The sequence below is a fragment of the Dermacentor albipictus genome, chromosome 1 (assembly GCF_038994185.2).
Source record: "Dermacentor albipictus isolate Rhodes 1998 colony chromosome 1, USDA_Dalb.pri_finalv2, whole genome shotgun sequence".
Taxonomy (NCBI): Eukaryota; Metazoa; Arthropoda; class Arachnida; order Ixodida; family Ixodidae; genus Dermacentor; species Dermacentor albipictus.
In genome coordinates, this window is record NC_091821.1 from 287,442,241 (window position 1) to 287,467,544 (window position 25,304).

Consider the following 25,304-nt stretch of genomic DNA (forward strand, 5'->3'; position numbering starts at 1 on the left):
GATTTTTCGCACGGTTTTGCGCCCCCTAGGGAGTTCGAAAATTGGACGTGGACTGTGCAACTGACCAAGAAGATCCTTCAAATGGTCCGTGTGGCAAACGAGGGGCAGAAGGAGGACAAGAACAGAAATGACGTACACGCTGAGGAATGAACGGGAAAGGAAGCGTGCTGCCGCCGTTTTGAAGGAGCTTGAGATCAAAAAACAAAGTGTTGGCTGATGCCGAGATGCAGGTGTCCCTCCTCCAAACCAAAATAAACGCTTTAAAACAGTAAATCACAACACTGAGGCGTCGTACGCGGGCTGAGAGTATGTCAGGACAGTATAGGTTGACTTACGAGCTCATGAGAGAGAATCTCAATTGTGACAAAGTTCAGGCCTCATACCACTGAGCTTCCTATCAGTTGATAGAAATAGCTCATATTTGAAAATATCTGCTTCTGTATGCATCTCCTTTTAATTCGTATTTAAGAATGTCCGACTCCATTTGCAATTCTTTTCGAAGACATTTTATTTGCTGTGCATTTTACTCACCCCTCCCTTCTGCTCTCTTCTTGAATAACATAAACACTACTGCTTAGTATTCAAATTGGATTAAGTCGCTTTTTTAAGAATTTTTCATATGCTTACTAGAGAATGACATCATCGGGCGATATAGTTTGAGCCCATCTTGACATGAAACATAGTTCTGCATCACTCAGGGAAAACATGGAAAACTCAGGGAATTTGGAAATGTCAACTTGGTAGACACCCTGATACCAATTTGTTACTGGGCTGTCACTTTGAATCTTTCCTATTTTTAGAGGATTTCAACGACATCGAAGTGGATAGGGGATGTTTTGAAAGATTTCCTTTCTGTGGTAACTCAGTCCTAATATTCTTCACTGGGTCCCAAGTATAAACTTTCTCATTGATTCGCAGTTTGTCGAATGTTAAGTTTTGTTCCATTTGCCCTTTCGTTTGCTGCTGAATGCCACAAGTGCGTGCGCATTTCCCTTATTCTTTTAGAAAAATATTTAGAAACAGTTATTGGTCTGCCTTTGAGTTTATAGGAATGAGCATGGTCATTTGGTCAATGGTCAATGCCACCAAGCTCACTGAAGCGTTTGGTGCCATGGGCCAGGTTTATATAGTGCCGAATGCTTGCTAACGTTGACGTGCCCGCATCTGTGAAGTGGTCGTTGCGTTGTTGAGGGGCATTGATCGTGATCGGAGTTTGCGCAGGTTTGTTATCCGTTGTTCTGTCATCCAAAGCCACTGGCATTCCGTTTGCGTGCATATGTGTGGCCTGCCTGGTGGTGAAGGCGCATGGTCATTTGATCGGTGCCACCAAGTCCACTACCCTGCATTTGAGTTAAGGCATGTGCTGATATCCATGGTGATGCGAAGTCAAAGATATTGCGAGTTTAAGCTTCTCTTTTCTTTATAATCTGTCTGAATATATCAGCAAGCTGAAGATTACATTCTTTTAACAGTGTACTAATAGACATAATTGAAAAAGAAAGCATTTATGTAGGAGGAAGAAATTGATGTAGCCAAAACCGAAAGTTTGGCTTCTGACGCTCGATGTCCTGCCGTGCGTGCAGGTCATGCAAAATTGCTACTGATAACTACGTTACAAAAAATAAATGCGGTCATAACTGAAATTCTGGGCTTTAACGCACACTGTGGGGAAAACATGCACATGGTGGAGATTCGTTCGTTCGTTTGATCGTTCATTTTCCAGGCGCATATACGGGACCCAAAAGTATTGCTTTCTGTTCTCAATGTGTCCTACATAAAAGTGCTTCGATGATGCTTGACTGCCATGTACTAGTGAAACATATTATATATGTGAACTAGATGTTAAGTGTCTTGGATATTTGGTCCTCTGTGGTGCGTCCAATGGATATTTGTGGTTTGCTGAGTGTACAGTTCATTTTGCTGTAGAGGCATTCAACTGTACTGTATTTACTTGTGCAAGGCCTGCTTTCTTTCTTGTTTTCTTTCTTTCCTTTCTTTCTTTTTTTATTTTTATTAGGTGCTAGTCTTACATGAGGCAGACTTATGGCTACTCACTGAAGCACCGAATTGTGCTCAGACTGCATTGCAAAATTAAGCAACCACTGACGTTTTGGTGTTGGTGAACTCGAGCGGGAATCCGCCTGGCTGGGCTTCCTTTTCTTCTTTTCGTTATGTCGCCAAGGCCATGGATATGTGTCTCCTCACCTTCCGTACTCTCCCCTCTTTAAAAAAGACCCTTTAAAAGCTGCACACTGCCACCCTCGAAGAACAACCCCTGAAGAAGAAGCCGAATGGGCTCTGAAAGGTCGGGCTAATAAAATTCAGTTATTTGATTGGAGTCAGTCTGACAGTCCTAATCGATTTCCCAACCAGACAGGCAATTCTGTCGAAATGTTTAGCTTCAAGATTGGAAGGCCATGTAATGCATAGGATAGATAACTGGTGGACCATTAGAGTTACAGAATGGGTACCAAGGGAAAGGAAGTGCAGTCGAGAACGGCTGAAAACTGGGTGGGGTAAGGAAATTAGGAAATTTGCAGTCACAAGTTAGACTTAGCTAGTGCAAGACAGGGCGAACTGGAGATCGCAGAGAGAGGCCTTCGTCCTGCAGTGGACATAAAAATAGGCGGCTGCTGTTGTATGATGATGATGATGATGATGAAAGCAAAACTAATTGCTCAGGCTACTTTTGAGAATCCTAATGTGAAATTTCAAAGCAGCGCTTGAAAGAACCCAAATGAAAATAAACTGCTGTGTTTAGTATACGAACTGAGAGCAAAAAAAAAAAAAATCTGGAATATCCTAAATGTACACCTGGTTCCTAGTTCCCAACTTTAGTGAGTCAGATTACATAAAACAGTTAATATGAAGATTTATTGGCATCAATGCTCTCCATAGTGATGCCCATAGTATGCAGGAAAGTGGTACCTTTGCAAGTATAATAATAAATATGGGTAAAAAGCAGCCCACGGTGGAAAAAATAAAGTTGCAGTTGATATTAGCCAAACAGAATTATCAAAATAACATGCACTCTTGAGTATCCACCATTATTTGAAAAGATCAAAAGAACAGACTGGTAGGCTAGTTGGTACTGCTTAACTTGAGGTATAGCGCAAAAGGGCACGCAGCGCGACAGAGGGGAGACGTGCTGTGTTTTCTTCTCCTCTGTCGTCCTGCATGCCCTTTTGTGTTATACCTCAAGGTATGTTATTTGAGACATCATTAAAACAGACATTGAATCAGAAAATTAGGCAACTGGGGAGCAGCTTCTGTGTCTTCACTGCTGCTGTCATTAAAGAAATTATGTTGCCGAATTGACCAAAGTGCTGATTTTGCATGGTTTTATTGAAAAAGTACTAGGAGCAATCTAGGCTAACTTTGACAATACCTCCAGTTGAAACTTTATTTTTTTCCACACGCTCCAGTTGCCAAGAAATGGTCACATCGGAAAAATAGTAAAATTCTGTCATCATTTCAATAGGTGCATAATGATGTGAGTAAAAGAATTCCAACAAATATGTTTAACAGCACTTAGAAAAACATTCGGTCAAGTTGGTCGACTTCTACTGGTAGCGAAATAGTTAAGGGCAAACTTTCCGCAACAGCTTGCTGCCTACCGCACCAACCAGCTAGGCATAACTTGCACTACTTCGTATGCAGACAGAGTATGATCAGTAAAGTTAAGTACTAGTACTAGGTATTATTAGCAATTATGTAAGCATTCCACCACTCCTCAGAGGGAGAGCATTTGGAAGAATGATGAGATTCTTTCTTCTGTTTCCAGTATCTTTCAAAAGTAGTTTCAAATGTGCGTTATACCAGAGTACGTTTTAACAAATAGTTCTGATAAGTCTGTCAGTTCATGCATGCACTTTTGCAATGAAGATATTCCAGCTAGTTTTAATGGCCTGGTTATCAAAATCTTCGAAGAAGAAATCCGGAAAGGGAACAATTCAATAATTCCTTCAATTACTGTGATTACGAATACTCTTGGTCACTGTTTTTCTTTGTGTGTTCAAGATAATAAAACTCTGAGCAACACCATCACTTAACCATGCAAATATGATAGTGCACAAAGCACATGAGAATGAGTTGTTAGTATGAGGTAAAATGTATTTGCTGCATTAATTGGATAGCCTAGTTGGTTGGGTAACAAACTGATTAAGAGAAAATACTGACCACTGTTTAATAAAGTAATTACTTTCAGTAGAAAATGGCATAGGTATAGGGAGAACAGAGGACCAAATAGTATTAAGAATATTGACGTGACCCAGTAAAAAAAAGTAATGGGCCCGTTTGGGTTTAGTATGGATTCAGGACATTGTGCAATTCACTAGCAAAGTTAGCAGAAGATGGGCAATAACAGGGGAATTTCGTCTTGTAGGCAAAATAGATGGCTGGAAAGGGCACAGTGCCTTTCACCCTGCTCTCTGCTATGCCTACATGTTTCACAAGCAGGTTATCTCGTAACACTGATACTTCTGAAAGAAATTACTGTTGGAATCCCCATTGAGCTTCAATTAACACAACTTTCTAGCTTCCCCACAGCAGTCAGAATTACCTTATGCACGTCAAACTTCGCCCTTACTTTGACATGACATGCTGAACATCCCCTCAGAATTTTATTAAAGGGGCCTTGAAACTCTTTTCTAACTAATTGTAGAATGGCCTCGCTACTAAAGGATGTCATGCCGCAAATCTTATGCTGGAAAAATTTTTCAGATCCTTCAAGTATTGCGCCAATACAAGTTTTCTCTTTTTGTCTCCGCTAGTGCACTGGAAGCTATTAGGGAAGAAGCCAAAAAGGCAAAGCCCCATCCAAAAGTTTTGTGTCTCAGCAGCAAAAAGGCTCATCCTGTGGCAGCTACAGTAGACAACACTGTGCAGCAGGCACAGCTACGCCCATCTGTCGGGCATAGACCGGCAGTGCAAAGATGAAATGTGTGTCATTTTGAGATTGCAGACATATATATATATATATATATATATATATATATATATATATATATATATATATATATATATATATATATATGTTTCATTTGTTTAACTCAAAAGTAGCACTTATGTATTACTGAGAATTTTCTCGTAGTCCCAAAATTATCCAATAGCTGTTGGTGGGCCCAGCTACTTGTGATGACACTGCATGGTGACTTTGTGGAAGTGAGAGCAAGCAATTTTTCTATCTTTTTGACACAGGATTGTAAATTCCCTGCTGCATTCAGTGCAATAATAGTTGGCTGATAGGTTCATAGGAGCCTCTCATACAGTTTGGCAACACTTTCTTACTATGTTCAAAAAGTGTTTCAGGGCCCCTTAATGCAACTGCAGTGGTTCTCTGAATGAATTTCTGACAAAGCTGCAATGGCAGCTTTGCTGTGAAACTTTTTCTATAAATGACTTAATGAAGAAATTTAACTATGTTGAAGAATGAATTGTGGTGAAGAAATTTCTCTCATCAATAGCCACTCAAGTGACTTCTTCCTGTTCCACGTACACCCATCTGACAAACAAATAATTTGTGGCACTTCTCGTAGTGTCTGCTGCCACTGCCACGCACAAGAATGTTCCTGCATGCAAGAGGAGGCACCACACTTGCCACACACACAAGATTTTCCGAACAGTGTCCTTTATTACTATATTAAAGTAAACAATATTCGTTGGGAGTTTGAAAGCTGAACATATAAAGTGCTTTTTCCCAATATAATTTCACTTGTTTCATTTTTCTTTGTAAACCAGACTGTTCTCACATGCAGTACTCATGAAGAGGAGATGTGATGCAAAAAACCATTTTGCTAAATAAGCTGGAATGCTTAGAAATTGAATCAATGATAGCTTTTTTGCAGATGATACCTATGTGTCAACTGGCATTGCAACACAACAAAACTAGCGGTTCCTTGAGTTATGATGAGAGCATTCCAAATGTTGGGCAAGAGTGTCCAAATGTTGGCTGGACATTGTTATACCTAAAAGTTTAATTATTTTGGTAAAAGGCTCAGAAATCAATTTCTTTTATAAGATTGCCTCTTTTCAACATGAATTTCATTCTGTTACTCATTACCAGTGCAGTGCCGGGGTATGTACTGACAAGAAAAGTGATACTTCTGCAGCTAGTATTGAGTATCCCACACATACCACCACAGCTGTTTCTGCAGCCCACCACTGAACTCATCAAGACAAACAGATACAATCATTAATTATTTCCTGAAATACGTACATGGTGCCGGCCATGGCAATAGCATCACATCCTATCTACTAGAGAAAGATTTTTTGAAACAAACAGTTACTATTAGTATCAGTTATTTCGCTGTTTTTTCTCAGTGGATGTTTTTCTGTGTTACATTGGTTAAAACTAGTGAGTTGACATTCATGTTATGACAGTGTGTTGGTCCCTCTGTTTTTAAGAGACTACCTATCTGTGCAAAGGACCAACCCAAGTAGTCTGGCACTTCTGTGGATGCTGTGAAAAGAAAAATTAAGGTTATTAGACTGTTGCAACACCATCATTTTATTCCTGCTTGTTAAAATTAACTTCCTAGAGTGCATAATAGTGACGTTGTGACAAGGATGAACTCTTGTATTAAGCACTGAAGCAAGCAAGTGTTGGGATGCAATATGTACTTGTGTTATTATCGCTGGTTCTTTCCTCTTTACACTGCTGTGTGTAAACATCTTGCAGTGTAGCAAAGCAATGCACAGACCTGCTATGTGAGATGGGTTTGCCAGCTAGTCTGTGAATGAATGGTAGACAACCCATCGATGGTGGTGAGAGCTCTCACACCTTGGCTGTAGGTGAAAGCATTGGTCAGCTGCACTGATCTACTCAGTGCACTGAGCTGACATGTTTGCTTTACCTTAGTTGCTGCTCAGCACCTTGTCCTGGGTGTGTGATGAGCCACCGAAAAGGCTTAGCAACTTGGGTTGCACATTTTGACTCTGCTTTGGCTGATTGCCAATGTTGTCGTCTGCACAGAGGAATGAGAGAATGACTCAAGATGCAGCGTAGATTTTGATGGCGGTCATCTTTCTGCCTGCAAAGCAGTTGCATTTGTGCTCTGCAGGAATTGTTGCAGGCAAGAGCGCAGCTTCTCTTGTTAAACAACTTTGTTTTTCATAGCACTTCGTGCAGGGAGGCACTAGCTAGAATGCAGCTGAGTCGTATCATGCCAGGTTTGTAATCTTGTGAAAGTAAAGGAAGATGTTTGGCACTTATGCACTTGTTTTGTACAGTATCGTTGCTTGGGAATGGAGGTTAGTTCTAGCAAACAGCTACAGCACATATTGGCAGTAGCACAGCCATACATTGCATTTTGATAGCATACCTGTTAGGTGAAATGGAGTTGGAAAAACTTTATTTTGATTTGCTTTTCTTTCAGGTCCCTATTTTTACGACAACTAATTAAGGAGCTGGAGGAGCTGAAAAGCCAGGTGAACTTTATGTCTGACTCATAGTGAGTTTAGGTGAGTGCCACCTTCAGACTTGTGTTGAACAGGGCAGTGTGAACATACAGGCATGGTGTATGCACTATGTTCATTTATCGGGTCAAATGGCCCGCTCCAGTGGTGGAACTGTTGTACTTAAAAGAGCAGAGCTTGAGACATGCTGTTGCAAAGGCATAATTTTGAAGACAGTGTTTTCCTTGGCAAGTTACCCCACTTTTCCATAACGGATGTGTCTGTTTCTATCCTCTTTTGTGGGACAATACCAGAGATGCTCCAGTCTAAAAATGTAGGCCGTTTCTGTGGGTGCATGCAGTCGAAAATAATACTTCCTTGCCAACTAGTTGGTTCATACTTGAATTAGAAATGGGCTGCACAAGAAAAGAAAAAGAGGACAGGACTACCAACTTTATTTCATGAAATGACAGAAAGCCTTCATATAGGCAACCTAATCACATGCACCACTTGGGTGCGCAAAAACTAGACAGTCAAATTGCCGCCATCAACACAAAGTGTGAACACTGTCGCTTTCAAAAAAAATTGATACGACAAGGAAAGCTCATCCTTAAGGCCGTATTAAAAACAGATCAACAGCAAAACAAAATAAAAGAAAAAGATATCAAAAACAGATAAACAGTAAAAAACTAACTAAACAATTGACAAAAAGTGTATGCAAAGTTAACGATAACCGACGTCAATAAGAACAGAAAAGTGGATGATGATGAAAACAACATGACCAAAAGAATGCCAAAAACTTTAATATATAGCCATCTAGAAAAGCAACTTCCCTGTCTGATAATAAAATTGAAGGCATGCTTACGCACTTGTACCTATGTTGCCAGTCAGAGTTGCTAGAGTTGTGACTGCTCACCGCAGTTCGATCAAATCATGGTAATGGCGAAAGCATGCGATAAGAGCAAAAGGAAGATTGTTGAAGCCTTCTTCATCAGGCAACGTAGGGACAAGTGTGTAAGGATGCCTTCAATTTTACTCTTGCAAAAGGGAAGTTGATCGCATTGTTTCATTTGCTTTTCTGTTTTTATTGGTGTCGGTTGTTGTTAATTTTGCATATGCTTTATGTCAGTTGTTCTCCTCTCTTTTTTGCTGTTTATTTGTTATTTTGCTGTCTGTTTCTTTTTTTCGGTATTGCTGTTAATCTGTTTTGGACATGGTCGTGTGGATGACCTTATCCCTGTCGTACGATTTTTTTTATTTATTTTTTTCACCAGTGAAAGCATGCACAGTTCGTGTTGGTGGTGGCAGTTTGAATGTCTAGTTTTTGCATATCTGGGTGGCGCATGCAATTAGGTTGCCTATATGAAGGCTTTCTGTTGTTTCATGAAAAAAAGTTGGTAGTCTGTGCTCTGACCTGTCCTCTTTTTCTTGTGCATCTTGCGCAGCACATCTATAATTCAAACAGTCTAATATTGCAGGCCATTGCTGTGGGTATGTGCAGTCTAAAAATGTAGGCCATTCCCATGAGTACCAGCAGTCCAAAGATGTGGGCCAATAATCCCTATAGTAGTCCAGTCTAAAAATGTGGCTAATTCCTGTGAGTATTATGTAGTCTAAAACTGTGGGCCGTTCCCAGTATATGCAGCATAATAACATAGACCATTCCCGTGAGTATAAGCATTCTAAAAATGTGGGCCAATCTTGAAAGTAGTGAAGTCTAAAAATGTGGGCCAACCCCGAAGATAGTGCAGTCAGAAAACTTAACCCTTTGAGGGTCGAATTCTTTTATTACAAATTTTAAATGTTCAGACTGACCTATATCGAAAAAAATTTACCACACTTTTTTACAGTGATTATAAAGTGACGAAAAAAATATTTTCCATAGATATATATTGTTGCGTGTGGAAAGACACAGACAGAAGAGGCTATCTACAGGCTATTTACACTGGAGCCAGGCAGCCAGGCTGACACTCGCTCGCGCCAAGCGCACCGACCAACTTCGTCATCATTCTCGCGGCGGCTCGTTTCTTGAGCATCGCTTGAGCATATCGTAATACTACCCCCCGGCGGCAAAAGCACCGTCACAGTGCTGTTAAATATCCAAGGCGCGTGGAGAGTTGTAGGGCTTGAGTTGGGCAACGTGGACGATGTCACTGGTTGTGAGAGTAGAGGACGTAGTGGGCGTGGCTAAAACGATTTCATAGGTGACATCGGTCACTTTGCGGAGCATGCGATATGGGCCTGTGTAACAAGAGAGGAGTTTTTCACATAGGCCAACTTTACGCGAAGGTGACCAAAGCAACACGAGGCTGCCGGGCACAAAATGGACATCACGGTGACGGAGGTCGTAGCGTTGCTTCTGCTTGTCTTGAGACACTTGTAGACGACTGCGCGCAAGTTGGCGAGCGTGGTCAGCATGGGCGATTGCATCACGGGCATAAGCGCTAGTTGAAGCTGTGGCGGACGGAAGCACAGTGTCCAGTGGTAGCGTTGGTTCGCGGCCATACAAGAGGTAAAACGGGGAAAAGCCAGCAGTTTCGAGACGGGAAGAGTTATATGCAAAGGTAATGTAAGTTAGAGCCAGGTCCCAGTCACGGTGGTCGTCGTAAACGTATTTGGATAGCATGTCTGTAAGGGTGCGGTTCAAGCGCTCAGTGAGGCCGTTCGTTTGGGGATGGTAGGAGGTGGTAAATTTGTGCCGTATTGAGCAGGCACGCATGATGTCGTCGATGACTTTGGCCAAAAACGTACGGCCACGGTCTGTTAGCAATTGACGCGGAGCACCATGCATCAAAATAATATCATGTAGGAGGAAGTCCGCAACATCAGTTGCGCAACTGGTCGGAAGAGCACGGGTTACGGCGTAGCAGGTCACGTAGTCCACTGCGACTGCAACCCACTTGTTTCCTGGTGTAGATTCCGGAAATGGGCCGAGAAGGTCTAAGCCGACACGATGAAAGGGCTCGGCAGGAATGTCAAGCGGCTGCAGGTAACCAGCGGGGAGCTGGGAAGGCTTCTTGCGTCGTTGGCAAACTTCAGAAGCGGCGACGTAACGTCGTACGTAACGGGCAAGACCAGGCCAGAAAAAATGGCGACGTACACGGTCATAGGTTCGAGATATGCCGAGATGTCCTGCCGTTGGTGCGTCGTGGAGCTCTGCTATAACGGTGGAGCGGAGGTGTTTAGGTATTACAAGTAGGAACTCAGAGCCGTCCGGATGAAGGTTACGACGGTACAGAGTACCGTCGCGGAGGACGAAGAGGCGTAGAGTAGCATCGGCCGGAGAGTGCTCAAAACGGTCGATGAGTGCTCTGATGTAGGCGTCACGGCGTTGCTCGTCGGCGAAATGAAGCAGATGTCATACAGAGAATACGCAAGAAGCACTGGCAATATTAGAGGAGTCAGAGTCGTCAACAGGGTAACACGACAAGCTGTCAGCGTCTTGGTGCAAGCGGCTACTCTTGTACACCACGGAATATGAAAATTCTTGTAGCCTCAAAGCCCATCGACCAAGCCAACCTGTAGGATCTTTTAGAGAAGAGAGCCAGCAGAGAGCATGATGGTCGGTGACTACGGAGAAAGGGCAGCCGTAAAGGTAAGGACGGAACTTCGCAACCGCCCAGACTACAGCAAGGCATTCTCGTTCCGTAATGGAATAGTTGCGCTCCGATGGTGTGAGGAGGCGGCTCACATAAGCAATTACGCGATCCTGGCCACGCTGACGCTGGGCCAAGACGGCACCTACGCCATGACCGCTGGCATCTGTACGCAATTCTGTAGGGGCATCGGGGTTGAAGTGGGCGAGAATGAGTGGTGATGAGAGAAGAGTAACGAGACGAGACAAGGCGGCGGCTTCTGCAGTACCCCACGAGAATTGTACGCCTTTCTTCAAAAGATTAGTGAGGGGTCTAGCAATTGCCGCAAAATCTTGAATAAAACGACGAAAGTACGAGCATAGCCCTACAAAACTTCGAACGTCTGCAGCTGTCTTCGGAACCAGAAACTCTCTGACCACGTGAGTTTTGTCGGGATCAGGCTGTACTCCGGAAGCATCTACGAGATGGCCCAGAAGAGTAATTTGCCGGTGGCCAAAACTACATTTGGACGAGTTAAGTTGCAGCTTCGCCTTTCGAAATACATCAAGTATAGTTGTGAGACATTCAAGGTGAGTGTCGAACGTTGGCGAGAAGACGATGACGTCGTCGAGGTAGCAGAGGCATGTGGACCATTTGAAACCTTGGAGCAAGGAGTCCATCATACGCTCGAAGGTGGCAGGGGCATTGCATAATCCAAACGGCATTACTTTAAATTGGTACAGGCCATCAGGTGTGATGAACGTGGTTTTTTCTCGGTCCATATCGTCAACAGCAATTTGCCAGTATCCCGAACGAAGATCAATAGACGAGAAATAGCTGGAACCGTGCAGGCAGTCAAGGGCGTCGTCTATACGTGGGAGCGGGTAGACGTCCTTTTTTGTAATGCTGTTCAGGTGACGGTAATCTACACAGAAGCTCCACGTGCCGTCCTTCTTCTTAACCAACACCACAGGTGACGCCCAGGGACTCGAAGAAGGCTCAATGATGTTTTTATCGAGCATTTTGTTGACTTCGTTTTGAATTACTCGGTGTTCTGACGCAGAAACTCTATACGGTCGTCGGTGAATAGGTGTAGCATCGCCAGTAAGAATACGATGCTTGACCGCGAGAGTCTGGCCTAAAGGGCGATCGTCGATGTCGAAAATATCTCGGTAGGACGATAATACTTGGCAAAGCTCTTCAGCCTGCGCCGAGGACAGGTCCGTCGCAACCATTTTCTTTATATTGGGATCGGCACCCGAGGCTGGTGCGAGGGGCCTGCTAAGCTCGCGAGAATCATCGGTCAATAACGCTGCCACGTATTGGTCGCCGAGACAATCGACGGTGGCAAGGCAAATACCTTGCGGTATAATTTGCTTTGCCAATCCAAAGTTACAGACAGGCATTCGAGTGCGGTTCCCAGTAATATTAAGTATACTGTGAGGCACTGTAACGTCATACCTTATTGGAATGTCGGGCAGAGGAGTGACGAGGTACTCGCCATCAGGAACTGATGGGAAAGACAACAGTTCAATGTAAGCTATTGACTTTGGCTGCAGGCGAAGAAAACCGGTGGGACGTAAGCGGCAGTGGGGTGCGTCAGAAGGTTCTGCGAGCATCGGCAACTCAAGGCAAAGGGTACTGGAAGAGCAGTCAATAAGAGCAGAATGTGCGGAGAGAAAATCGAGGCCGAGAATGAGGTCGTGGGGGCAATGAGCAATTACGGTGAAGAGGACAGGAATGTGGCGGCCGGCGATGCTGACGCGTGCCGTACACATGCCGATTATAGGCACAGTACCGCCATCCACAACGCGTACGACGCGTGCCGACGCTGGGGTGAGGAGCTTTTTGAGTCGTCGTCGGAAGGCAGCACTCATAATTGAAAGATGTGCTCTGGTATCGATGAGTGCTGTGACAGGATAGCCATCAATGTCAAGAAGGTTTCGGTTCGTGGGTAACGTGAGCAGAGGATTTGAGGGCAGGGTCGATAATGCAGCTTCACCTCCAGAAGCTGCAGTGCCTAGTTTTCCGGCTGGATCCGGGAGGCAATAGGCGGCGAAGAGAAGCGACGGGGTTGGGGTGAACGAGACTGATGGCGTCGAGGTGAGGGCGAGTGGCTGTACCGAAGGTTCAGAGCAGGAGCATCAGCGGCAGTGGATTCATGGCGGCTGGTATTGGCCTCGAGCTCCACCACTGGAAAGGCTGGCGCCACCGTCGGCGTGACGTGCTAGGAGGGATCACGTGGACATAGCGGCCGCGTCGACTGCTTCGGGCGCGCCGAAGCGAGCTGAAAACGAGTTTAAATTCCCTCGTACGCTGCGGTTTTCATTTAGTGGCGAAATTTACCCGCTTCGAGTGTCTCCTTTACAACGCTTGAAAGCACTACAATAGGTAGTGGCTGCTTTTGAAGGCGCGCGACATGGTAGGCTACTGCTCGGTGCCGCAGGGCCGGACGCACGTAACGGAGGCCGGTGTCAGCCTTATTCACACGTACCCGCAGGACAAGAAGCTGCGTGAAGCTTGGCTCGCGAAACATAAAACCGGCAAACAGTCATCGGCTACAACTCCGGTATGCAGCAAGCACAGACGCGAGGAAGATTTCTGCTACGGCGCCCGGTCTGCGATGTTCTGAAAACACGCACTGAGACGCACGCCCGAGTCCGCTGCCCGACTAATGTCATGACGGTTTGGTCTATGAGCTTGTCGATACTATAGATACTGGCAAGTTCAGTGGAGTGGAAAGGCAGCGGTAAGAAGCACATTTAAAGAAAGCATGGCATATGGTCATGTTTATGTTATGAATTAATGCACTGGATTACAAAAAAGGAGCAGCGGGAAATTGCACGCCGAGAACGCCGATAAACATACAGTGCGACGCAACTCGAGAAATAGTATCGAAAGATCAAAGAATTTAGAAGAAAAAAAAAGATTGAATCGTCGCGACGGCACATCACAGTCCCCGTAGGCGTCGAAGTCTCTACAATGAAATTATTTTTGAACAGCTCTGATAGCGCCCACGGAACAATGGTTGCTTGTATACTGTCAAATGCTCATATTCCGCGGCCTAAAGCTCATCGCACGGTGCGAAAACGCGCACGCGGAGAAAGCGAAACAGTGCGCGGACAAGCATGCAGACGCGCAGTCGGTCGCTGCGAATCTGCGCGATCGCTGCATTGAGGCTTCGTTCTGTTACGCACCATTTAGTTATACAAACACTATAAGAACATATTTCACATGGTTCGCTCTCAGCGTTTACCTACCTTTCACGCAAGAAGCCGGTTCGGGAGACTCCATTGCCGCGACCGCGCGCAGTGGCGTTCACTGTACGTATTCGGTAAAGAGATAGCGTCTGTAAACGATTGTGTGCTTTCAGTTTGCCCAAGATTATTATTTAGACAGTAAGAAACTTCTCTCGTTTCGAAAGTACTTACAGAAATGTCCGGGAGAGCTCGCGCGTGGTGTTTTCAGTGAGCGCTCACAGCAAAACCTATGAGAGCGCGCCACGTGATCCCTCATACTACGCCAGCGAGGCGCTTCCGATAGAGGGCGACTCCGTAACTCCTCGCCGCCAATAGGGAACAGAAGGTCCAAAGGTGCGGGAATAAGTGGCGGTGTATGTCCGAGGAGTTGGTGGCCATCGGTTGCGGCAGTGACGAGCGACGTGGCCGATGCGACAGCAGTGGAAGCAGATCGGCCGGTCATCAGGGGTACGCCAATCGGACGGGTTGCGGCGAGATGTGGCGGAAAAGGACTGCCGAGGACGAGGAGGGCCGCTAGAGAACTGGGAAACGCTAGGTTGAGACGTGGAACACACAGAGTTCAGACCCATGTTCTGAAATTCCTGTCGGACGACGGCCTGGATCATCGCAATGGTCGTTGCTGGCGGATCGGGAGGCATCGTGGAGAAAGCTGGCGAACAGGCGGCCTTGAGTTCGCGGCGAACAATACTGGTGACGTCGTCACAGGTGGTGGTCTGACGTGGTCGACCCTCACATGTCGACGTAGCAGCAGTGTTAGGTAGCCGTGTGATGTGGTGTGTAATACGGCGGCTCTTAGCTTGTTCAAGGCGACGGCATTCTTTGATGATGGCGTCGATAGTCGAGACGTTGCCGAAAACAAGCAAATAAAAGCGTCGTCGGCAATGCCTTTTAGAATATGTGACGCTTTATCGGCTTCGGACATACCATCATCAGCTTTGCGGCATAGAGCTAAGACGTCGAGGATGCAGGAAATGTACGGCTCCGTAGGTGACTGTACACGAGACGCAAGAGCCTTTCTCGCGGCAGCCTTGCGCCCAATGGGGTCGCCGAACAGTTCCCGTAGCTTCTCTTTGAAATTGTCCCAACTGGTTATCTCGTCGTCATGCGTTTGGTGCCACACGCGTGGGGTGCCGCCAAGATAGAAGATGACATTGGCGAGCATAATTGTTGGGTCCCACCTGTTATTAGCACTGGCGTGTTCATAGAGTTTGATCCAGTCGTCAACATCCTGGCCCTCCAGGCCAGAGAACACACCTGGGTCGCGATGTGGGGCGACCGTGACGATTGGAGCAGTGGGACATGCCGAAGCCATTGCAGAAGTGGGCGCGTCACCGGGAGGCATGGTGACAAGCTCGGTGTGCCGACCACTTCCGAGTTCCATGGTGAGGACGGGGATCGCTGACCTCCACCAGAATGTTGCGTGTGGAAAGACACAGACAGAAGAGGCTATTTACAGGCTATTTACACTGGAGCCAGGCAGCCAGGCTGACACTCGCTCGCGCCAAGCGCACCGACCAACTTCGTCTTCGTTCTCGCGGCGGCTCCTTTCTTGAGCATCGCTTGAGCATATCGTAATAATATGCATTGTTTATTCATGAATACAGATGGGCTTCCATAAATACTCTTAATAAGTATTAAAAAAAAGTAGATACACAGAAATAGATATACTCAGATTCGGCATTGGGTAGTAGAGTAGTAGTCTGCATCAGAAGATCGCAGCTCGACTCACTTGCACCAGGGCAACCAGCACCCACACCCATAGCATAATCGCACCGTGTAGGTTGTACCCCAGTCAGAAGAACCAAACGAGTCAGAGACCTTGTAATAATCCTTTGTTCCATCGCCAAAGAGGGGCAATCAGTTTTACACTAGCCAAGTTTCGAGAAAACAAATGCAGGCATGGCAGCCTCGTTTGTATACAGCAGCATCGTTTGTATATACCAGTGCCCGCCTGTGAACAAATGTGATTGCACCCCTGTGAGCAACAGACAATTGAGCATCTAGCAGTGACTCTGAGAGATTAGAAACTAGGTAGACATCAATTTTTACGAACACAGCGAAGGGAGACAGCCCGCGAGATGAAATCAAAACTAACCACTGCGCGCCCTCGCATGGGCGGGTGCACGAGCGCTCACTGAAACGCCACTGTAAAAAAGCTATGGAATGAAAACTAAGAGACTAAGAAGTAAAAAAAGAAGAAAAAACATTGTATCCACACAGGATGGCAGCACTTCCTGGGAAACAAAGTGTTGAAAAATTGGCGAGTTTCTCAAATGTACAGACGGGGACATAAATACGCAGCATCGACCATTTGGAACTTCTTCGCAGCATGTATGGCATTCACCCTCAAAGTGCTAAGCAGTTCGATGCTTCTCCTAGTCCTCTTGCTTGAGGAGTGACTCTGCACGTTCTGCCCTCTTCTCAACGCCAGCTACTTGCACAGGAAGGCGTTCTTTGACACCACCTCTCAACTGGTGCAGAAAGGGAAAGTGTGGTTGCACTGAACATTCACAATGTGCAGCCCTGAGTGCATAATACACGCATTCATAATAGATATAAATCTAGGGTGCAACAGCTGTGCCAAGCAGTGATAAAAGCATGAAATTTGTTGCGCCACGCTGTGCCAAAGTGCCCAGCCTAACTGCAAAAGTTATCAGTCGCACTAGATTTAACAGAAAAGCAATGTTAGCAACTAGCAGTTTTGCCATCGTTCTTGTGTCAGATGTTGCCCATGCAATCCAGTAGCGGAGACACAGCAACAGAATAGTCTGGGGCATGCTTGGTGTCGGGTGCCCAAAGAGATGCTTTTGCACTGCTGCTTTCTGGTTGCAACGCAACTTTGAAAGCGAATAGCTTTCTTTGGCTTTTTTTCGTGGTAGGTTGGTAGTACGCCGGTGGTCAAACTTGGGGAAGGGAAGATGAGGGAAAAGGCATGTGCTTTCAGGCAACTAAGTTGTGAAGAGGGAGGAGTTTGTTCAGGCTTACATTGACAATCATTGTCAATGGTTTTTGCATAATCTCTCCTCTGTTAAACTGCTCCAAAATGGGGTTTTCTTTCCTCGTAACCTGCTACAAATTTTGATTTTTCTGCTCAAATACTTGCTCCAAATCCCATTTCAGCTGTTGCATCCATGATATAATTCTACCTATCAAGACAAAGCTAGATTTGTATTACGCCTTTTTCTTTTCATCCTTAATTGAACTGCTGTTGTTTGAGGCACAGTGTTGCTGCATAAAATAGTAGGTAAAACTTCTTGCATTGCAAAAGTAAATGCTATACACTTTTGCTGATATACCTTACAATTCCCTCACCACTTGCATTTATGAATGGTTTAGGTATTGCTTGTAACCTAACTTTTTTTATTGTAGATTAGAGTGTTTCTTTACAAAGATAGTAACCTAAAATGGTGCTTTCTGGTTGAATGTTTCAATGATTCAACACAGAAGAACACCTTATTTAACCAATATTCCAGACACCTTCCTATAGCCGCTATGCAGAACTACCGTATTTACTCGCATAATGATTGCACTGTTTTGTCAAAAAAATATTGACGTAAATTCAGGGGTGCGATCTTTACGCAGTTTAAATTTCCCGCAAAAAGAAAAAACATTTTTTCATCCCGCATTTGCTGCGGTATGACAACAGGTCAGCAAATAGGCGGCTGCCGCTGTGTGTAGTGCGGGAACACCAAAACAAAAATGTCGGCCCGCGATTTTTTTTCTTCTCGTAAGTACATTACGTGCATTGAAACAGTTTCTTCCGTATCTGTAATGAAGAATATCATTATTATAGGCAAGTCTGCAGCGATAACGTTGCCATGTCCACTTTGAGGGGACAGAAACAGATGGGCGCGCTTAGTTGCAAGTGACATAGGAACACATGGCGGGCATGCTGCGGAAATTGTAGCATTTATCTTCACTACTTATACGGCAGGTTTCCGCTAAGGGTGGGCGAATATCTTAGCTGTGTTACAAGCGTCGGCGTATGAATGGGGTACACTTCTAACGTATCAGTGTAAACGTGGCTGCTATCGTTGGCGCTCGTGATTTGTTGCGTGCCCACGACTGCAGACGGGAAGTATCTAAAGGCGTCTTTTTTGTTGTTGTTGACCGCAACCATTATAAAGCCTGCACGTAAAAACGGCAAGTTTGGTTGTAGCTCTCGTTTTCTTTTTCTTCTTTTTTCCTTTTTTTTTTTGGTCATGGAATTGCGGAAAGTGATGAAAGGAATGAAATGAGGCATCAAAGAATGTTTGGTGCATGCAGACCGCTTGGTTTTTCTTGAAGAGTCGTTCGTGTAGCATTCGACAGATCGTAAGCGCGATCATTGTTAGCTAGACTTGGCACACGACATATCGCTTCGGCAAGTTCGGAATGCGATCATTACACGGGAAATAAAAAAAAATAGAATTTTGCCGACAAAATTCAGGGGTGTGATCATTATGCGAGTGCGATCATTATGCGAGTAAATACAGTAAATACGCTTTCATGGTTTTGCAGTGTTACATTATATAACACCCAAATTCCTTAATCTGTCAGTGTTTGGCAAATAAATATGAGCAAGTCTTACAAAGACTACCATCATAACATTATGTTCATACCTTGTTGCATTTTTTCATTGTTATTGTGTGTAATTGTGTGTAGTATTTGTAAGCATGTGCCACATAGATTTTTCGCGTGTACTTTCTGCTACTGCTGACTTCGGTGAGGCCAGTCTAGTGGCACTGCGATGCTGCTTTTTTTCTCGCTGGCTTCAGTTTTGTAAAAACTGATTGATAAGCGCACTAGATGGTGTATGTATGCCTTTGTGGACTTTTGTACACAGTGCACGAATATGAAAGGGAAGGCTCATCACAAGTTCTCGAGAGAAGTTCATTGTGGCAGTGTCAGAAAAAAAACGATTTTGCAATGACAGAACAGTGATGCTATCTCTCACTGATTTGAAAGACAGATTGTTCACATTGATAAGTCAAGACCAAGCAATAAATTCATTATTGGTGTATGACCAAGTTTCATTCTCAGGCCATTCTATTTATCTTAATGATTTGCCTTCTCAGATGGTCATGTTAAAGCAATTCTTTAGTCTGATGACACAAATATATTAGTCACGGATAGCTATGAAAGTCTCCTTGTGGCAAAGTCACTGTTGAGTTACGACATTTAGAGCATTAGTGCATAAGTGATGGCATTACACTTAATCCCATGAAGACTATCTTTATTCCTTCTCATTTACAAATAAAAATTCGGAGGACGCTTCACATTTAAGAGTGGCACGCGATAGCATTCAAAGATCCCTGATGGCTTCTTCCTGGCAACTGCAGCATATGTAACCGTGATGTTTACTGGGCTGGCGGCGAATGCTATGCACACAGGTGAGCTTTCTGGTAGAAATGCGGCCTCTGGCCGGAGGTAGTGCACGGCTGCACCAAGAAGTGTGCAGGTTGTTGCTTTCCGCCTGAGAAAGGTTAGGCATGGGCTGTCATGACATTTGTTTGTGGGCTGTAATTGTCAAAATTCTGAGGGATAACTTTCTCAAGAATGTAAGACAAGTTATGAGCAACAACTTTAGTGACAGAATGGTGTGGCAATATAACTCGCGTATACCGCATGTCATATAGCAAGGCGTGACATATATACAGCCGAACACGGATATATCGAACCCACATATATCGAATTATTGTGTGTATCGAACTCGTAAATTATCCCCTTGAAAATTCTGTGTTAAAGTATCGAAATTCGTACGTTTATATCGAACAATATTTTGACCTGCTATTGGATATACAGAACACCGCGCGATCTCGGCACTCGCTGCACCCGCGAGCTCCGCACCTCGCCCGAAAGGCTCGGAAAATGTGAGAGCGAGAGGGAGGTTCGGACTGTACTCCCGCTGCGCACGCTCTCCGATTTGCGGAACTGCTTTTTTTTCTCTCTCCCAATCTCATCCTTCCCCCGTGTAACCATAGTGATCGGCTCGGAAAAGGTAGCCAGGAACGAAGGCGCCAACGGCCTCCTCCTTTACCCTTTTTTTTTTCCTGTTGCTTTTTCACGAGTTTTGCTCAGCCAACCACAGCTCGTGCCTTTCGTATGTCGCTGTCACCCTCGGAGGTGGCCATCGCGAGTGCTTTGTTGGCAGAGGCTGTGCACGTGAATTCTTGTGTTTTGTGCACATTCTTGTGTTTCATGTTCATTATTGTTTTGCGTGCGTCTCACAACACGTGTGACTGGATCGTGGTGGGCTGACGCGGAAGCAATGGCCGCAGCAAGCACAAGCATCGTCAAGAAGCGGAAGAACCTGGACTTTGCGACAAAACTGAAATCCATTCAGCATGTTGAGGCGGGTGAGAAAAGTGCGACGGTGGCAGACGACTTTGGGATTCCTCGGAGCACTCTAAGCACCTTGTTAAAAAACAAGGCGGACATAAAGTCGAAATCGGCGGAGCAACGAACGTCAGGAGCTTGTCGTGTGCACACTCCTGCCCACGAGAAAGTTCAAAAGGCCCTCTATGCGTGGGGTTTAGAGGTGTGGGCTAAGAACATTCCGGTGCATGGCCCAATGCTAATGGCTAAAGCTAAATGGTTTGCCGCTGCACTCGGTGATGACAACTTCGCCGACAACACAGGGTGGCTGCAGAGGTTTAAGAACCACCACAAGATAGTTGGCAAGACCATTTCTGGCGAAAGCGGAGCCGTCATCAGCCAGGATATCCAGCAGTGGATTTCGAAGGAATGGCCGGAAATTTGCGCGAAGTTTTCACCCGCGGCAATCTTCAACGCCGACGAGACCGGGTTGTTTTGGCAGACGCTGCCCAGCAAGACTCTCGACGTCCGGGGCAGCACGTGTCACGGGGGCAAGATGAGCAAAGTCCGCGTGAACGTTCTGCTCGCTGCAAACATGGATGGCTCTCAAAAGCTCCAGCCCTTTGTGATCGGCAAAGCAAGGGCACCGCGCTGCTTCAAAAACTGTAAGCAGCTCCCCGTTCGCTACGCCTTCAATAAGAAGGCGTCGATGACGCGTCAGCTGTTTACAGAATGGCTGCAAGCGTGGGACGCCGAACTGAGCAAGTTGGGGCGTCACGCTTGCCTTCTCGTCGATAATTGCTCGGCCCATCACACCACCTGCAAGCTCGAAAACATCGCGCTCAAGTTTCTGTCGGCGAACACGACAGCGAAGTTGCAGCCGCTCGACCAGGGCATCATTAAGTCGTTCAAAGTCGGCTACAGGAGGCGACTCATTGATAGGCTTTTGGTGAACCTCCGCATGGGCACCGAGCTTAAGGTTGACCTGCTGGAGGCCATTCAAATGATGACGGGCACCTGGAGAGACGTGAAGCAGGATACCGTGGCCAGCTGCTTCCGGAAGGTAGGCCTTGTGACGGCCAAACTTCCCGAAACCTGCGAAGACGGCGACGAGTGCATGGATGACGCGTTTTGCGCGTTGTCGTCCCTTTTCCCGGAGGCTGCCGTTCCAGCCGAAGTGTCTGCTGACAATTTGTGAACGGTGACACCAATGTTCAGGCTGTTGTGAGCCTCGCCGACGAGAACATTGTAGCTGCAGTCGCAGGGACCCAGGCCGACAGCTCGAGTGGCGACGAAGATCGTCCGGACGAGGGGGCGGCTACACGCTCGTACTCCGCCGCTGAAGTGGGGGCCGCGTTCAGCTTGATTCACCGTTGTTGCGGTGACATGGAAGGAACCGGGCTTTCGCACCTGAACAGCCTCGATAAGATCGAGGTTGGCGTCTTTAATTTCATTTGCAAGGTGAAGAAGCAGATCAACATAAGCGATTTTTTTTCAGGCAAATAAAGCATTACGTTGCGTCGTGTGTGCGGAAATAGTTGTCATTGTTGAATGTGCCGATCGGTAGGTCATCGTCCGCCACAGGTCGCCTCTGGGCCTGTATTTTTTATATCGAATTTTTAATATATCGAATTAATTCGTGATCCCCTTCGAGTTCGATATATCCGTGTTCGACTGTACCTAAACGTGTACAGGAATTTTCGCTCACGGGACGCCAATGCCAGATGCCGACACGAGATTTTCCGCCACATGGGGCCCTTAACACTGTCACGTTAAAAAGGCAAACCACAGCATATGTTGACATAAAAAATGGCAGCAACACAATAAAACTTCCCACTGATATAACATTTCTTGGTGTAGTCATCGATATTCATAGTAAGCTTAATTTGCATGCATGTCATGCAGTTCAGAAAGCTTCATACGAGAGTTTCTAAATGATAAAACGTTTATTCAGTAGGTTTGCTTATTAATCTTCATTACAGAATTGTTCATTCTTACAGGATGAGAAAATGTGCTCGAATTTCTTTAAAATAGGGAGGATGCAATAATTCAGCAAGTTCCTTCGGATTACACAGATGCATATATTTTAAAATGACTTCAGGCATAGTTCAACAAGTAAATATCAAAATTAGCCTAATTAAATGTTTTTAACCGAGAAAGTTAAATGAGTCACCTTAATACAAAAGTTGAAGCCTGTTGTTCGAGGTGTTCATAACCGGTTACAGACATGCAAAAGGCTGATGCTGTTGTCTTTTATTGCAACTGCCCCTGAAAAATACTTACCTAGTGTTAGTAGAAATAAAATGGGACTCGAGTCTCAGAAAGTGTCTGTATAGGGTGTTTCACAAGATGTGTTGCAAATTCCTTAAAAATGTAGAACTGATCTACCAAAGAGGCATAACTTCAATATGACTCAAGGTCATAATTAGGCAAGTAATTGTTGAAATTAGATTAATTAGTTTTTAGCCACAAGAGCCAGACAATTGACCGCAATGGAAGTCCGTCATCTGAGGAGCTGGTGACTGTTTCCAGACATGCAACAACTTAATGCTGTTAAATTTTACAGCATAATGAATTCCGGCCAATTTCTAGCAGAAAATGGAAGTTGAAGCGGCAAAGAGTGCAGTCATTGCAGATGCTGTGCCTGTTTAGCGTTGCCGTTAGGCGAGCAGAGTGCCCTTCGTGACCTCACTCTCTCATGCTTGCCCGAAAGGCTCATGTCCCGTTTCCAGATCAGACCCATATGGATATTAAACGTAGCATGGTAGCGTCAATCTGAGTGCTGGCAAGTATAGTTGTAGCAACAAATTTTTGGTTTTGCTGGTACCATAAGTGGATCACATTGTAGCCTTTTCGACTCTGTATTTGGTACAAGCTCTCCTTGCAGAGACGAATGTGCTGAATGAAGAAGGTTCCATCCTGTCTGTGTGCACAGGTCAAGTTTTAAGGAACCAAGTTGCCACATGGAGCAACGCCGGCCGGACCCGGCGTACAGCAGCAGCAGTCTGCCGAGCCACACCACCTCTTTTTTACATAATGCCCGGTTTCAAGCAGTACGCCCTCCCCAACCAGTCCTGCCATCACAGCGGGGTGGTCGGCATGCTCGCCATTTTGCCGAGTTTGTTGTCGTCGGTCACGAGTGCCGAGTTCTGTACATAACACACTTGACGGGAGAAAAATGTTCTCAAATAAAAATTAGCCTCGTGGCCGCATGTGCGGTGAAAAGCCACTCAGTGATGCAAGGAGTGGTCTGGATGTGCATAGCCTTTTGTGTGCCTTGCACGCTTGTGGACATTTTGGTAATTTTGACAAAAGGCTGGCGCATCTGTCTGGCTGCCATGTGTGTGTTGTACATATAATGCGCAACCCCGGTCATGCACGACCACTCTCCCGGGTTTCTCTGTTTCCTTTGTTGTATATTTCGATAGCATCTTGAAAAGGGTTTTCAGTCCTTGGCTGAAACCAGCACTTGCAGTGTACATAACATCTCTGTCTCTGCTCTGTGTGTGTGTGTTTTCATCACTGCGCATTGGGGTAACTGTACTACATGGTTTTTCATACTGGACGTATGCGGTTGAAGGAATGGACATTTAATAAACCGACGTGTGCAATGCTTTCTCAACTCTGATACTTGAGCTTGTCCCATGTGTGGGATGCTGGCATACAGTGCACACCTTCTCTTCCTCTGCGCATCCAGGCTGTGCAAAGCTGGTTGGGCTGTGTATTAGGTTGACAACTGAAAAACGTTGCACAACACACTAGCACTTCGATTCTGCTATTCAGGTGTTCTACGTTGCAGCCAGGTGTGTTGTGTGTCCAAACAGACAGCCCAACAACCAGTTTCCTAGCTCTGCGCACTTTGTTGATGGGCCCCATTACTGTTGATCCTGAAGCTGTGTTGTGTTCAGAGGTGCACTGGCCAGTGAGAAGCCCCCACTGCAACACTGCTGTAAAAGATTAGTGCTTTAGGTTTCTTCAGTGTTGGGCCTCTTTTGTTGGACACATGGAGTAGCACTGCGCATTTACAACTGTCAAGGAATACCGAATGACCTGTCTTTCCTTGTGTTTTCTTCAAGTGCCCACACCACAGATTTGCGACATACTGCTAACGGGATTGAAAGCATGGGTACTTTTATTTTCCTGGTGTCCATACATCTTTCTTTTTCTCGCCTAGGTGACATTTATGAAAAATATACAATGCTTCAAAAGGAGTGTAATAAACCGAGTTTGTTGCGCAGCGTTGAGTCAAACTGTTTATATGTACTTGGCTTGCTGCCACTTGTGTGCTGGTTGATGAGTAAACCCTGGTGCCGGTCCCGGCATACCACTGCACTGCCTGCAATATGTACTGCATCTTTCCACGTATTTGCCAGCAAGTATGTGGCATTGTTCATAAGCAGACCTGTGGTGTAAAACAAAATAGGGACTCGTGCTTGCATCTGTTGTGCAAGTGAACGCAGCTTGCTTAAAGGGCAACTCTGTCAATTTTTTTTACTGTCAAGGTCATGGCATATTTAGGTTCCCAAGACCCCCCTGTCACACGTCTGATAGTAGATTTCTTCCATAATTTTGGGAATAATTTTAAATCGGCAAAAAAAAAAACCAAAGCGAAATCGAAACCAGACCGAGCATCCGAGCAACCATCTTCGATTCGTGCGACGTCAAGAGCGGCACACCAGTAGGGAATGTGTGCAGTGCACGCCTCTACCACCAGCGTCGAAAACGAAAGCGGTGAAGAGCAGACGCTTGGCTGATTCGTGGCCGTGTCGGAACATTG

The 25,304-nt window shown here is 45.5% G+C and overlaps 2 protein-coding genes across 7 annotated transcripts in view; both read left to right on the forward strand.

Moving 5' to 3' along the window:
- The window catches only part of LOC139054438 (WW domain-containing adapter protein with coiled-coil-like), a 436,373-nt gene extending 411,609 nt beyond the window's left edge, over positions 1-24,764 (forward strand). For all 6 annotated transcript variants that reach the window (XM_070531403.1, XM_070531406.1, XM_070531400.1 and 3 more), the window contains 2 exons: positions 7,377-7,461; positions 23,463-24,764. In XM_070531403.1, the coding sequence (XP_070387504.1) occupies positions 7,377-7,452 (76 nt within the window). In that variant the 3' untranslated portion in view covers positions 7,453-7,461; positions 23,463-24,764. The remainder of the gene's footprint in view (positions 1-7,376; positions 7,462-23,462) is intronic.
- On the forward strand, positions 20,784-23,474 carry LOC139049849 (tigger transposable element-derived protein 6-like). The gene is made up of 4 exons (XM_070525675.1): positions 20,784-21,104; positions 21,507-21,590; positions 21,746-21,961; positions 23,463-23,474. Exons 1-4 carry the CDS (start codon positions 20,784-20,786, stop codon positions 23,472-23,474), a joined length of 633 nt encoding a protein of 210 aa, XP_070381776.1.
- Positions 24,765-25,304: the final 540 nt, after the last annotated feature.